Source organism: Haliaeetus leucocephalus, unplaced genomic scaffold, assembly GCF_000737465.1.
Source record: "Haliaeetus leucocephalus isolate CR32 unplaced genomic scaffold, Haliaeetus_leucocephalus-4.0 Scaffold184, whole genome shotgun sequence".
In the NCBI taxonomy this organism is placed as follows: Eukaryota; Metazoa; Chordata; class Aves; order Accipitriformes; family Accipitridae; genus Haliaeetus; species Haliaeetus leucocephalus.
The window spans coordinates 5,598,951-5,614,879 of record NW_010972620.1 but is presented as its reverse complement, the minus strand read 5'-3'; the positions used below and the strand labels follow the sequence as shown (position 1 = coordinate 5,614,879).

Sequence of the window (15,929 nt, the reverse complement as noted above, 5' to 3'; positions counted from 1 at the left end):
AATGGCACTGTCTGAACAATAAAACATACACAGCAATTCAAGTATAAATTGGTCTGAAACTGGTCTCTTGGGTGCTGCTTCTGCCATATGAACTGCTTCCACGATATAGATCTGAAGTGAAAACAGGAGTACTTTAGGCATGCTTGCATTGAAATGGTGCAAAAATTATTTCAGGCTATTGTTTGAGCACTGGAGAAAGCTACAGCAGGCTTGAAGTACTGTTAAAGTACAGCAGTACTTGAAGTCAGTGAACAAAGATTTGAGGTAAGGATTGGCTATAGTTACAATGAAGTTCAATTCTCCACGAGTTTTTTTCCCATGATACAGACTGGCACAAAAATAATGTCCACTCTTCTCTACTTCCTTTAAAATGCTTTCATCTAGTAGCTGTCCATTATGAATTGATCCATTTGGTCTGCACTATAGATGTGTATACATGCTGAATAATGAGGTATCATAGAATGGTTTGGGTTGTAAGGGACCTTAAAGATCACCTAGTTCCAACCCCCCTGCCATGGGCAGAGACACCTTCCACTAGACCAGGTTGCTCAAAGCCCCATCGAACCCAGCCTAGAACACTTCCAGGGATGGGGCATCCACAACTTCTGTGGGCAACCTGTTCCAGTGCCTCACCACCCTCAGAGTAAAGAATTTCTTCCTTACTTCTAATCTAAATCTGCCCTTTTTCAGTTTAAAACCATCACCCCTCATCCTATCACTACACTCCCCAATAAAGAGTCCCTCCCCATCTTTCCTGTAGCCTCCCTTTAGGTACTGGAAGGCTGCTGTAAGGTCTCCGCAGAGCCTTCTCTTCTCCAGGCTGAACAACCTCAACTCTCTCAGCCTGTCCTCATAAGGAAGGTGCTCCAGCCCCTGATCATCTTTGTGGCCCTCCTCTGGACCTGCTCGAGCAGGTCTATGTCTTTCTTACGCTGGGGTCCCCAGAGCTGAATCCAGTACTCCAGGTGGGGTCTCATGAGAGCGGAGTAGAGGGGGAGAATCCCCTCCCTTGACCTGCTAGCCACACTTCTTTTGATGCAGCCCAGAACGTGATTGGCTTTCTGGGCTGCAAGCGCACACTGCTCGTTCATATTCAGTTTTTCATCCACTAATACCTGCAAGTCCTTCTCCTCAGGGCTGCTCTCAACCCATTCTCCACCCAGCCTGTGTTTGTGCTTGGGACTGCCTCGACCCATGTGCAGGACCTTGCATTTGGCCTTGTTGAACTTCATGACGTTTGCATGGGCCCACATCTAAAGGCTGTCAAGGTCCCTCTGGATGGCATCCCTTCCCTCCAGTGTGTCGACCACGCCACACAGCTTGGTGTCATTGGCAAACTTGCTGAGGGTGCACTCAATCCCACTGTCCGTGTTGCTGACAAAGATGTTAAACAGTGCTGGTCCCAATACCGACCCCTGAGGAACACCACTCATCACGGGTCTCCACTCAGACATCAAGCCATTGACAACAACTCTTTGAGTGTGACCATCCAGCCAATTCCTTATCCACTGAGTGGTCTGTCTGTCTAATCCATGTCTCTCCAATTTAGAGACAAGGACCATGACTAATAAAGATACGATTCACATAAGGTAGATATTTAATATGAATGTTGATGATATACCTTCCTTTTACTTAACAAATTGGAAACAATCATATGTGCTGCATCAGGGATTAGATTGCCTGATTTCAGCTCTCCGAATCATATAAGAATTGTATACCAACATACAATTTAAGTGTATTTTCTTTCCATCTCTATGAAATAACCCCTGTGCTTGCAACAATAATTACTGGTTAGTCTCTTCTGTTCCTGATCCAGAAAGGAAGTGTTCAGAGGAAAATACTGACTCTTAATTCATCATTTGGCTTTAATGAGGTTCTTTTCAATCAATGCTCTCAAGACAGCTCTAGAATCATTCTCTAATGTTGTAGCTAGGCAACTCAGTTGTACAAACTAAATAACGTGTGAATTACTCGCTTCCTAGCATGGGAAGTTCTCTTTTCTCCTCCTGATCACTACTTTGCATTTGAAAAAACATATGGGAGATGCTTAAACTCTAGGACAAGCTTGTATTTACTCAACTCTTAAGAGATCTGGATTAAAATCAGAAGCCTCCTGGTTAATACTACTGAGGAGAGAACTCTGTCATCCATTTCATCTACTGTTGGTAATCACCTCAAAGTTACCAGGCATAAGAATACCAAGAACAGTCATTTGCAGCCTGTTGTATGTGGTAATCTAGCCCCTTCCTCATTGAGAACTGAGACACCTGGCACAGTCAGTAGCTTCATTCTGCAAAGGAGAGTCTCTTTGGATTGGAGTCCAAAGCAAGGGCAGATGAGTAGAAAGCAAAACTTTCATTGCTTTGGTGGCTGAACAGGCTGCCTGAGATGTCCATTTACTGTGGCCAGTATTGTTTGGTTTTACGACAGATTCCGTTTCTGGTTTGGTGCAAAAACTGCCTGAACTAACGTAGGTGGCTATTTCTTATTAGCCTACTTAATTGTTTTCCTTTAAATAGCAGGGCAGGGTTCCTCTTCAGTATGCAGTTACCCTTACTTTCCATCATACTAGAGCCTGCGCTAGGTGTCATGGACTGATTCTGGGAACTCTGTCAGTATGTTTCAAAGGAATTGTCTTGAAAAGGAGTTGACTGCAGACAGAGATGGGTTCTGCGGAGGCGGGACAGTGCCTCTTCCTGCATTAGTCTCCCTACAACCACAAAAGGTTTGCGCCTGCGCCGGTATGAGACTACACTCGGAACCTAAACAACAACCCAACTACCGCAGACCCATTCCTTGAACTCTTTGAGAACTTTCCAGATGAACAACTGCGCATGCTCAATGATACTCCTCCTTTGGGAGGGACACTGATAACCAGACTATGTAAGACAAAAAGGGACCCTGGGCAGCGCACGTGCCCCCTACGGACTACATCTGAAACCGGACCTGCGAGAAGTCACTGGATCCTAGGGTGGTGATCTCTCTCTCTCTCTTCTTCTCCTATCTATCTTGCTCCTCCTTCTCTTTGCAGCACTTTATCTTGCTCTTCCTTTTCTTCACCACATCTACCTCACTTCATATACATAGTTTGATGTTGCAGTCATTTGAATAGTTCATCCATAGAGTTAAAGTTTGACGTTGAATCATTTTATAAAGTCAGATAAACTTCTCCCCTCCCCTTTCCCTTTGGTTCCCTGACTCACCTGGCAGACAGCAATATCTAGAGTTTTCACACATACGTATATGCTTTGCTACTGTTTTCACTCAATAAACAATTTGATTGGTCATTTGGCGTCGCTTCGCCTTAATTCACTTTGAGGGGATTTTGAGCTTTACACGACCTCCCACGCTACCCAGGGTAGCTTGCTGATTGGGTCATGACACTAGGCTAGTGTGGCATTGCAAGTCTAGAATTGCTGATAGAAAGGATGCAAAGCTCAAAATTTTAAATAAAAAGAGCAATTCTTCCCTCAGGGAAAAGCAAGAGATAGTTTAATAGAGCTAATTGCTGTGTGAAAAAGACACTTGCTTTTTGGTTCCCCCAGATTTGGCTTTTCTAGGGATTTGAACCTAAAAGAAAATCAACTAATTCCTTGATGAGTTGTTGCAGAACAGTTATGTCAAATCTATACATGCTCCTTTCCTTAATAAACAAAGGTCTTTCTCAAGCAAAAAGCAGGCAGTGGGGAATGAGGAAGAAAAAAAAAGGTAGAATGGGATGGTAGAAAGAAAGGAAAAGAAAATCTACTAGTATTAAGAATCAGAGTTCCTTACAGGTGGTTTGTCTTTAAACTTCATGCTCTGATACAGTTGTTTTCAGCAATGGAAAGATAGCTTGTATTTTGTTTCCTGCAGAATCTCTAAACACCTTTAGGAGGTATGCATGTTGTTTTGGCTGGTTGTTCGTAGGCAAGCACTACTGAGTGAAGGTGTTGTTAACAGTAAATAGAAACACCAGTTACCCGTGCTACAAAAGGGAAGAGGTGGGACCGAAGTTACAGCTACAGGGAAAAAAGATGAAAGCATTAAAAAAACCCCCACCGAACATAGAGTCCACTTCAGATTGTAAGCGTGCTTCTGAAGCAGAGCTCCTGGGCATGCTGTAGTTCAGCATGCATTGATATTGGTGTGCAAAATTCTGCTTGGATTGAAAGGTTGAAATAGAGTTGAAGATGCTCTTCAACTCTAGAAGATATCCAGTCCCCTATAAACAGACCACAGCTTAAATAAATTCCCCTCCTAATAGCTAACAATCAACTGTGGTCATTAGTGCTGTTAATCTGTTCTTATTACACTGCTAATTGCTGCCTACTAATATAGATAGCAGCTACTTAATCATTTCAAAGTCAAGAACAACAGGTCCTTAGCTGCCAGCTTCCTCAGCTGGAAGACAAGCTTATTTTTGTAATCTTTGTTTGGTTCTAGACTCCAGACACTTAATAGAAACTACTGCAGTTGAGACTAAGAGTATTCCATGCAATTTGGAGGTTTTCATATTAATTTCTGCTCATATTCCAAAACAGCTACATCCTGCTGAGTTACAGCTTTTCAGCTCTTACTAGCAGGGAAACTAGGAATATGACACCCTCCCATACCTCTAATGAAGCCTGCTTCTAGAAAATAAGTGCTTTGATTTCAAGAGGGGCAAAGCACCTGCTTGCCAGCTACTGAAACTGAACACTAACTCACCATTGCCACAGCTCAGAACAGCCTAGGATTTAGGATTATGGCTCACCATCAGCACTAACGCACAGCAGGCTGGAGGTAACAAAAACCTGGAGATAGAGATAGAGTCTGAGCAGGAGCATACAAGAGTAATGCTAGTTTGTCTGTATGTAGTTATTTCTATATACACTTAATATTGTTTAAGAAATGCTCATCTACCTGAGACAACTCATGCAGGAGAAGGTAAACCAGGTGTTAAAGTAGTAATTTGCAAAAACTCTCAACATTTGACATGCAACTAGACTAACTATGAGAGAACAAAACCACCTGCTATATTTAAGATACATTTAGGAAGCCTTCACCTGGTACAGGTTACTCCATTTTAAGGTCTTCCTTCCAATAATCCATACCAGATGCTAAATAAAAATGCTTTAGGAAAGATGTTAATCACAGTAGCAACTAGGCTCACAAAGACTTCCATTCTTGGCACTACTGCTTCCTTTCATTCTAAGATGGATCAAGAACTCCAGTTTTTTGGGTACATGCTCAGATTTCAGAGGGAGCAGATACAGCTGGCTATACTTTTTTGCCACTAAAAGCACAGAATATTCTTGTAGCAAGAGCTGAAGTCTTTCTAACCTTGAAAAACAACTTACAACAGTGAAATCTTTATTCTCCCATCAGTTCACATTCCCATGCCTACAAACTAGCTCTTGCACGTCTAAGAACAATTAAATCCACAAGTAAATATGAATGTATCATTTATTTGAGGTGGACAATTCACATCATTAAAAGTCACAGGTAACAAATTTTATCTTGAATTTGAATCAGATGTTTATTTTAGTTTTCAGGGGCAGCTTCAGAGAAAGTAAAATACAAAAGATAAGCATCACGCATCACAATCAGATGCGGTTGAAGAAAAAAACTAAAATATGAACCCTCAGAATGCAATTTAAACAGCAAAAAGAAAAAAACCTGACTTAGGATGAGAAAGATGGATCTTGAAGGCAATCCATTGAATGGCTTCTTCAATTATTTATTGTTTAAAAAGTATGCAAACCATGGCACAGGCATATCCAACCCTTTCAGCCGCGAGGAAAAAAAACCCTTGTCCTAACATATTCATTGCATAAGTCTAAAGTAATACACAGAAAATTTCAAGTAAAGGATTGTGGTCTGAAGTAAAAATTCCATTTCTTATTAAAAAAATGAGAAGGCTATCTGTTTTTCTTCTCTCCATCCACTGGTTGATCCATTTCAGAGTCATATTGGCATTTTTCCACACATTTCCTAGGGAACCAGCCTCGTTCTCTTATTCCACCTTAAGACATGAAAAGTTGCATTAACTTGGGACAAAACATGAACCACTATAGAAGAAAAACACAGGACTGGAAGAGACATCAAGAGGTTACTTAGGTTATTTTCTTCTCCAAGGTAGGAGATCTAAGTCATTCCTAACATCATTGCCTGGGGAGGCATGGATTCTCTCCCACTGCCTAAAATGTTTTCGGAGATCTCCAAAGTTTTCCAGTGCTCTACCTTCCTTACCCTGAGAAAATCTTTCCTAATACCTATCTGAACCTTTCTGTCTAGAATTCAAGTTCACAGCTCCTCTTTCTACACACCAGGGACACAGGAAGCAGCTGACAACCTTCTCTACAACTGAGTTGCACACAGCTGATGAATATTTATACATAACCAGGCTTTCTCCCATCTCCTCTTCCTCTCCAGGCATGTCATCCCAATTCTTCCAGCTTTCCCTTGTAAGTCACATTTTCTAGTACTCTGATTATTTTCATTGTTCTCCTCTCAACCCTTTACACCTAATCTTCCTCTTTCTTGAGATGCAGTAACTCCTGTTACTTGCGGCAGTATTTCAGCTGAGTCTCTGCCAATGTTGAGTAGCATCTGGGAAGCTATATGCTCTTATGTTTTTTGCAAGTGTTGACTCATCTTAAGATTATGACTGACTCTGTTTTCCTCAGAAGAACTGCTACTTAACCATTAATTTTTCCATCTTGTTATAGTGCAGCTTGTTATTCCTGCCTATTTATACCATTTTGCTATACATTACTAACAAATCTCATCACATTCTTGAAGCCTAGTTCTCCAAAATGCCAATAATAGTCTGAATTCTAATCCAGCCTCTCAGTATACACCAAGTTCCCCACCCAGACCACATTTCACCTGATTTAAAAAAACCACATTCGATATAGCACAGATCTCTCCTGCTAATCTTCATAAGAAGCAATGCAATACAAAGTGTTACCATACTCATTTCAATGACTCATTTGGGTTTGATGTTTGAAGGAGTTCATTGGAGTAAGCTGCCAAAGTACTTTTAAGCCCATGAAGCTTTCAGACCTCCTATGAAAAGCATGGACACCTTCAATGTAGTGACTGTCAGCTGCCTCTCTTTTGCCAACACGGAATGTACATGCAATGAATTAACAATTGTTTGGAAGAGACAACAGCATCTAATGTACCCTCTGGCAGGTAAAATTTTAGCTCAATCCTAAGCAGGAGGGCTAAACTAAAAAAAATGTAAAAATTTCAATGCAGGTGGCTGTGATGTTGTCTCTCTGCAGACCAGCAGGAGTCTTTAACATCTTTGATAGCCATAGTTGTTAGTTTTGTAAATGCATGTCAAAGTCCTTGGATTTGATCCCAAGCCAAAGACATAATGTCTCCTTGTTTTTAAGATGTACAGAGAGTAATCCCAGGTCTTACACGTACATAGGGTGTTTAGGTAGGAAATCTGAATGTGTTTAAGAAAGATCGCTATTTAAATATCAAAAAAAGAAATCATCATTAACCTCTGTAGAGTCTAAAAGTCTACCTTTTCCTTAGAATATGAAGAAGTGTCCCCCTTCCCACTCAATCTTTGATAAACTACTAGATGAGTGATCTTTCAGTCTGACGGATTCATTTAATGTTTATCAAAACTGGCAAGTCTACCAGAGGTAAAGAGTAAAAACTCTGGATGTGGTTTTAGAGGGGAGAGAAGCTAATGCCAGTAAGGTCAGTCATTGTACATTTTGAGAACTGAACATGTAATATTGTCCACATTTCTAGACAGCTATAAAATTGATTTTTAATTTTCAACAGAAAAAGTGAAAATAACTGCTTCATACCATCAGCAGCTGAGTCGAGAATCTTCTCACCGTACATCCAGTGTCTGGGGAAGAAAGCATAATAGGTAATTAGATGCCAAAACTAATGTCAATATTTCTTTTAACCAAACATAAAGGTGTGGAGCCACTAACTTTAAGCCTCTTGTGGCTAAAATCAGATCCCCTTTACTCAGTGCAATTCTAGGTTCTTCAGTGCATGGTGTTGTGAAGAATGTTTTAACACCTTTAGTCACAGGGCAGCAGACACCACTGTAATCTTCTACTGCTCGATACCGCACCTACAAATTTGAACACGACATGGCAATATATTATTGTAAGGAGTTATGGCCTTGCTGACAGTTTCTTACCAAAAAAAAGAAAAAAAAAAAATCAATTCAAGCATACTGTTAGATTTGAGCATAATGACAACAGCTGTCAAAGGGACTCTAAATTCTAAATTAACTGCTTAACAATGAAGCACAGTCATCTTTATTATCACGTTTCTTACCATCTGGAAACTAAGGAGCAAATGCAAAGAAAGCTAAATACTAAGTTTAATTAAGCAGATGTTGCAGCGCACTGTGTGGAAACATGAAGTCTTTATTTAATTGCTAAGTTTAAAAATCAGGAAAAGAAATAGTCTCAGCAATTACTTACATTTATTTATACTGATATTTCAAAGTAATTTCAGACCAAACTTCACAAATACTTACACTTCTTACTCGCTTGTCTGCTTTCTGTTTCAGTTGCTCTATCTATAAATGATTACAAATAGAAATTTAGGCAGTGTTCAATTTAAAAGGACTTGTGTATTCAACACAAAATGAAGTTAGGTATTGAAATCATTCAACAAACACAGGAAATATCATTAGCATTTAAAAGCAGTCACAAAAGCGTAACCTTTTAGTCTATCAAAAGTGGGAGAACATTCGACAGAACTCCTGTTTCTTAAGTGTATGTATTACTAGTCAGTCTATTTTGGTTATTTAAAAAGCTGGTATATTACTGCAAAGGAAAGCAGGCAGCAGACAATTGGCTAGTGGATAGGATTAATTTGAGATATCATTACAGATCAATTACCGTCAAAGTGTATTGGTGACAGCCATCTCTTACTGGCCAATCCAGGCCATCTCCCTCAGGAATCCCAGACCATGTAAACACTTGCTTGAAGTTCTTCCATTTACTTCCCATATCATATGGAAAAATAAAGGTCTCGCCCGTTTGGTAGTACTGGATTCTGTCTTTGGCCTGGAAAATAATTAAGGAAGTCAATAATTAAGAGAGTCAACTGGCTGCACTGATTAATCCACCCCATGCTCCGATTTTATTTTATGGCTTTTTTTAAGGGCTGATGCCTGACTATTTCTCAGTTACATACAACGACTTCCACAGCTCAGGATTCTTTGATTAATGATCATGAGCATAATTCAACATTGGTAGTGTCTATTCCACTACAAATTACATATACAAGCATGCTCTGAAATCTCCCACATTGTGCAGTCATGAACTTCTCATTCTTTCAGTAATAATGACATCTAGTGGAGCAGCCACAGAAGAGTGTGTTCTCTTTGCAATACTGTTGTTTTTATTAAACACCTACATATTACAGTCTGTGTTCAGAAGGGACATATTAGCAGCCCGTGTTTTATGTAAAAATTTTAACAGATTATTCCAAATTCTACTCTACAGCTTTAACAAGGTTTTCTTTCATTTATGTTCCATTATCCTATTATTCAAAGCTCTAACAGGACTAGGATCCAGCTAAGCTAAATTCTGTACAAGGAGAAGGCATTACAATACTTAGGTACTAATACATAGTCAAGATCCTCGTGCTAATTTTGACACAGAATAAAAGAAAGACAATATAATAATGAAATGTTTGTGGACTTAGACAAAATAACCTGGTAGCACTGAACTAGTTTCTAAACACTGAGGCAGTTTTGCTTCCTCTAAACTTAGCTTCTGCTGCTTGGCTCTATTTCTTCTGAAAAATCTTGTGAAAACCTCTATAAAGATATGGAAATCAAAGAGAAATTTAAAAGAAGACTAGGTATCTCACTATTTTCTAGTACTTCTTCAAAATCAAGGAAAATCCTCCCAAGTTTAATCAGAGAAATAGGAAATGAGGAAAATCATGAGCCAAAACGTGCCACCTAGAATGGGTAGGGGAGGTGGACAATTAAAGATGCAGCCAGGCATAACGAGAAGCAAAGGCAACTCAAGTTTCAGATGAAAACACCCACATATTCCAAGCAGATAAGCAAAGTCTCTTATAAAGCAAGTATTTTTCTATGTTCACACCAATTCTCCCAAACAAAAAAAGAAAAGAAAAATCTATGCAGTTAAATGATTTCTCATCTATTCCAGTGAATTTCAGAGATAGTAAGGGAAAAGCTGGCTGTAGGTGTTAAGTCAGCAGTGAATTGAAATGACACCTTTGGTTTAAATCCAGAGAGGTGAAACAAGAAATTGATAAATAAACTTTGAAACAATACAGTAAAAAAATATTGTAATAAAAGCTTACCTTTTCTTCAATCCAGGACTCGATTGAAGTTTTATTTGTCAAAATGACTTTCATCTAAAATAAATTGTTAGGTGAAATTAGCATTGATTTTCTGCAGAAATACATCAGCTAGACAAAACCCCCCTTCATTTAACAAACTAAATTTGCTTTAAAGAACAAAGCAACTTTTATAGGCTTAATTGAAACTTATAAAACATTCAAAATTAAGATTCAGCATAAATACATGCTAATGCTATCCTCTAGAATTACACGCTTAGGCAATATCACACAGTATTTCATTGTATGCTTGAAATGAGTATTTTTGTTTCCTTACAAAGATCTCAAACATTGGAAGTAATATATCAGGCATGTTTATATCTGTTCAGAGATAGGGGCATGTACTCCTGAAATACCAAGTGTTTTGCCTTTTCCAGAGTTTATAAAGCCCATCTCGCGTTTTCTTAGTTCATTAGATTTTCACCTCCAAGTTCTCCCATGAAAAATAATTACAAAAGAATTGTGGTAGCAACAGAGGAGCTGGGAGAAAGCAACACAGAACCCTGGAAAAGTTACACAGCAACATTAGCTCTAAAAAACTGCTCCTGTCTCAATCCTGAATTCTGGTTCTGCTCCACAACCAGGTAAAACGTGCAGCTTTTAACTTCTTTAAGAGAAGCCATAAACTTACCTGGATAATAAACAGCATACCAACAGCAATAGTTGTTCCTAATGCCAGTCCTAAGGCAAATAAAGATGCAGCAAATGCAGACAATCCAAAGGGAATAATGGGTCGAGGGTCTCTTTTGGCTGCACTCATGTCAATCTTTACAGAACTCCACCCAAAAGATATCTGCAAAAGGAAAATATCATTCAGCTCTAGAACATTCCAACTGCTGAAACAAAACAAGTTACCAATAAGAAATCTGGCTCTGAAGGTAAGCGTCCAACTTCTGACAGGTTTATAATGCAAGTGGAGTAATAAAAAAAAAAGAAAAAAAAGCATTCAAAAGACTTTCCAGAAATATATTCTTTGCTAGATGTAGGCTTTATCTAGATGGAAAGCTAAACCAAAATTGCCATCTTACAAGCTCCAGGAGTTAGGCCCAAAATTAGCAAAAAAAATCTGGAGTCTGGCACATTAACAAAAATGACTGAAAATGTTTGCATAGCACAGTACCCGTTTTCAATGGAAACGCTACAGGTTTTCCTCTGAAAGATTTAGCATATAGCAGTTCTCAACATTATTGCTCTGCAAATACAACGCACAGCCTTCATCTGTTACACTCAGTTGATGTTTTCTAGCTCTTCACTGCAACCACAAAGGCTGAAATCAAAGCTTGTAATTTTAACCATGGATCTGAGATAATGTGTGTTTCAGAACAAGCTTTGCTCATTGTTGCCGCAGTTAAATTTTTCCATTTAAAAACAAATCTAATATAATTTATTTTTAGTTCCAAAAATAACGTGCTTTTTTTTCCTTGAAGAATTGGATACAATTCTAAAAAAGTGGCAAGCAAAAGAAAATAAATCGCATCTAACTTGTGTGTTGGAAATAAATAGCAGCTAGTTTCTGTGCCAGCCAAAACACAGCCTGTCTCTCTCTATATAAAGTGCTCCTCAGAAACTGTCTTCAGTCATTGCAAAGCTGTAGGAAACTCCCAGTGATTATGACAAGCAACAGGAAAAAAAAAACCAGAAAAAATAGAAACAACTTTCTCTGAATTCTCCTCCAATTAATGAACATACTTCTCACAGGCAGAGAGCAGAACTGAGAGTACATGTTGAAAGAATAACAAGGAATTCCACATGCTTCTTCTCAGGAAACCAAGTTGTCTCATTCTTCTAGAGATAAATTACCCATCTGACTTAAATAATATTTTAAGCATTTAATTATGTTTTCTTACTCTGTTGTAAAGCTGAGTGTACATAGTCATAACAAATATGAAAGAAGCGTGAATGCATCCCAGTGGAGCTAAGAGGAGAAATAGAGTGAAAGATGCATGATTCTGGTATCCACAACAGTTGTTGATCCAAGGACAATGGTGATCCATCTTCATGACACATCTGTGAATAATAAATATTGATTAATATAAAGGACATATATGATATTTTTCAAAAAGCTCCAAGAAAAGGACAGCTAACTTTCTACTACTCATACTCAACCTCCATTCATTCATGTAAACCCACCAATTTCTGACAGATCAACACAGTAGTTTCTTTTTTTGTTGCTATTCAGAATGAAATTTCATGTTGTAGAGAGAAAGAAAACAAAACAAAAAGTGCTCCCAGGTCCTATCCTCCCTAATTATCCCTCCCCTTCTTTACTCAAACTTGCTAGTTGCTAATAAACACCATATTCCAGAACCAGGAGACAGAGGCCTGGAATAGGACTTGCAAGAACTAGCAACACAATAATTAAGCACTAATATTATTGCCAGGTTTTTTTTTTAAATAAGCACACCAGGAAAATAAAGGAAATGCCAAATCCCCTGTGAACTACTTGCAGAAAGAACATACAAAGATACACAGACAGAAATGTGTCAATGCCTTTCTTTTCAGTAGTAGACCCTCTGAAAGTTTCAACGGCTATGTACTGACCTCACACCACTGTAAGTCCTTTTCAAAATCTATTTAACAAGTGTAAACACCCTAGAGACACACTTGTATTCAATATAAAGCTGGTTATTTTGGTGTAGCTTACAGGTGCAAAAAAACACCTGATAAAAGATTTGTCCACATCCCAAATTGCATTGATTTAACTCAACAGGTGTAAAACTCACTAATTATAATGTTGCAATTCATCTGCACCAAACATAAGTGATAAATAAAGGACTGAACTGCACAAATATCCAGCTCCTCTGAAAATAAAAGTTAATTGTTTTGGAACTACTGACCTCATTATTTTTTTAAGCTAGTCCATTCCCAATAGGAAGTTCAGTTTCTCCCTTTTAAAGAATTAATTATTCTTCATTAGCATATGCTCAACTACCACTATACAAGTTCCTGAACATGTAATCATAATTATAAGCACAAGTGTTTCTGAAGAAGTTCCTAGATCTTAGCTAGAAAACTCACCCCACTGAGGTGGGCCACAAGAAGTGGCTCCATTCACGCACTGAAACTTGTCCCAGAATAGAAGACTTTCAGCGATGCTTTAAGTTACCTACTTTGTTGCAACAGGCTAGAAATACGTGGGGAATTAGTTACTTTGGCCAGAGTAGAGGGGGCAGAAAATTCTTAAAGCGTATCAGCAAAATGATTTGGAGAATGTGCTACAGTTTCTTCAGTTTCATTTGACAAAAGATAAATTATTTAAAGAACTTTCTTTTGCAAAGACAATCATCAGGACCTACTGCCATTTTCTACTAAGTCCTCAGTGTAAAGATTGTCACTCAAGGAAAAGAGTCTAATTTTAAATCTCAGGATGATGCAGCCAAATTACAGCTCTACAGTTTCAGTCTCCAATTCCTCAAAGCACACTGACTGCGCATGGTGTGTTTATAGAAATAACAAATGAATCCAATGTGTTGCAATATCCTTTTACCACATTCTCTAACAGTCCTTCAGAGGAGGACCTGCCCAGTAAACCAAAGATAAATGCAACTACAGCCTGGACTGCAGACAGCAGACAAATTGAAATGGCTTGCTTTTTTCAAGCTGCACTAAATTCCAGTGCAGCTATTTATAATAAAAGCATCCTTTACCTCAGAACAAGTCTGTTGGAAGACTAACACATAACAAGGCACAAAGTTTTTAAGTTGACCCCAAAGGCTTATTAGTTCACTTAACATGTAGACGGCCTTCCAGAAAAAGCCTTTAGTGAAGAATAAAGAACAGTCCAAAATTTCCACTCAAATCAACATTTAACTCCCATTTCGAAAGGTGACAAAATAGGCTTTTCTACTCCCTGAGCAGGTGAACATTTGGACTCAGAACTTACAAAGGACTGAAAGATTTTTAGGTATTTACACAGGCTCACTTGCCTGAAACAGTACTGCAACGTTTTGTCAAAACTGTCAAGAAGTTCTTAAGAGGAACTGATTTCAAGCTAAAAAGAAAATGTTAAAGACAGATTTATTTATTAAACTAAAACATAGTAAACCCATATAGAAATCACATAACTAAAAAGTGCAAGTATTTGAAACAGGTATAGCGTTCATATGGAAGTCTTTTAAAAATGCAGAATACAAGATGTGGAAGAACAAATTATATTAATAGCTCATCACTAGATTTGAAGCTGCTTTAATATGGACATAAAACAATTTTAAAGACAGACAGTACCTGTTACACTTCCGACAGTGGTGTGAACGTGGTGCCTTATAAGATTGACACACTTTACAGTATTGGAGATACATGCAATCCTGAGATTTTTCCTTTAGACAGAAGAATAGGTGTGTTAGACGTATACACAATTTACTGGCAATACATATCTTGGCATTTTCCTAACCTAAGCATCTTTGCTTTCTTCTGACAGGGTGTGTTTCATAACCCAACCCTACTTAATGGTAGGTGGCGAGGAGAGAAAAAAACCAAAATTAAATAATCTCTTGGCTATCATCGCAGCCATCTCCCACTGCTGAAAGTGCTGGTTGCTACAAGAAGTAAACACTTCTTCCATCAGCAAGACTGACTGTACGAGCAGGGTTTCATAGCAAAGTTCTGGGAGTAAAAAACAGCATGAGGCCTTCATAATTTTTAAAAAACACTTGTGCACCTTGTCTCTCCATTTTATACCATAAGCCAACCTAGGCTTACTAAGATACAGTACTGGTAAGCATGGATGTTCAGCTAGCTTGTGTTCGCCACCCTCTCTCTTACACACACACATTTGCCAACTACAGCAAGGTGAGAGACTTGTAGATAACAAGTAGTAATATTGGCCAAAATCCTCTGTTCACAAAGTGGACTACCCAGTTGTCCTGCTTGGAGTACCTCAGGATCCTCTTCTCACTAGACTCTGTCCTGAGAAATATTCCACAAGTAGAAATGTAATTATTACTAATCTTTATGTCATGCCACTGGAACACAAACTCTTGCCAGCTGTCTTGAGATACGGAACCTGCATCATTCGGGTCCCTGAGTACTACTCTTGCAAAAGATTACTGAAGCAAAGGAAATACAAATTTCTACCGTGACTTATAATACTGTGCTGAACATAAGATAAGCACGTAATTTTCTGGCTGACGTAAAAAAAAAAAAATTTGCTAAACAAAGTTCTTCTGATGCTTATTACTAGCAGCAAAGCCTTCGATACAACGGGGCCTGCATGAGCGCGCAGGTAACCTTGAAGTTCTGGCTCCCGGCTAACAGGACTTGTTTGTTCCCTGTTGTTTTGCTTCGAGAAGCACCTGTAAAACGTAACGGCTGCTGCCGACAAAGCAGCGCGGCCGTTCAGCCCCAGGTCACCGCAACGGACAGAACAGGGAAAGGACGGAGTAAACTGGAGCATACTGGAAACGCTGGAAGCAGCAGCAAAGCGGGAGAGAGGCAGAAAGCGACGACGTCGAAGATAAGGAGGAAGGAGCGGCCTGAGGGGCCGGCTGCCTCCTTCGGGGAGAAAGGGGTAATGGTGGCAGCGGAGGATGAGCGATGTCTGCCGTCTTTCCGATCCTGCACCCCCTCCTTCCCGAGGGGCCGGCCCCGGCACA

General features: G+C 39.1%; 1 protein-coding gene across 3 annotated transcripts; it reads right to left on the bottom strand.

Moving 5' to 3' along the window:
* Positions 1 to 5,409: 5,409 nt before the first annotated feature.
* ZDHHC6 (zinc finger, DHHC-type containing 6) lies at positions 5,410 to 14,765 on the bottom strand. Of its 3 annotated transcripts, XM_010564740.1 has the most exons (10): positions 14,563 to 14,649; positions 13,176 to 13,226; positions 12,186 to 12,345; positions 10,970 to 11,131; positions 10,303 to 10,356; positions 8,859 to 9,026; positions 8,492 to 8,533; positions 7,932 to 8,077; positions 7,800 to 7,843; positions 5,410 to 5,986 (listed from the first exon to the last, which is right to left on the bottom strand). In XM_010564740.1, exons 2-10 carry the CDS (start codon positions 13,178 to 13,180, stop codon positions 5,883 to 5,885), a joined length of 885 nt encoding a protein of 294 aa, XP_010563042.1. In that variant the 5' UTR covers positions 13,181 to 13,226; positions 14,563 to 14,649; the 3' UTR covers positions 5,410 to 5,882. The 3 variants fall into 3 exon arrangements, with proteins under 3 accessions (XP_010563042.1, XP_010563041.1, XP_010563043.1); XM_010564739.1 differs by lacking the exon at positions 13,176 to 13,226 and having other exon boundaries at positions 14,563 to 14,765; XM_010564741.1 differs by lacking the exons at positions 12,186 to 12,345; positions 13,176 to 13,226 and having other exon boundaries at positions 14,563 to 14,651.
* Positions 14,766 to 15,929: the final 1,164 nt, after the last annotated feature.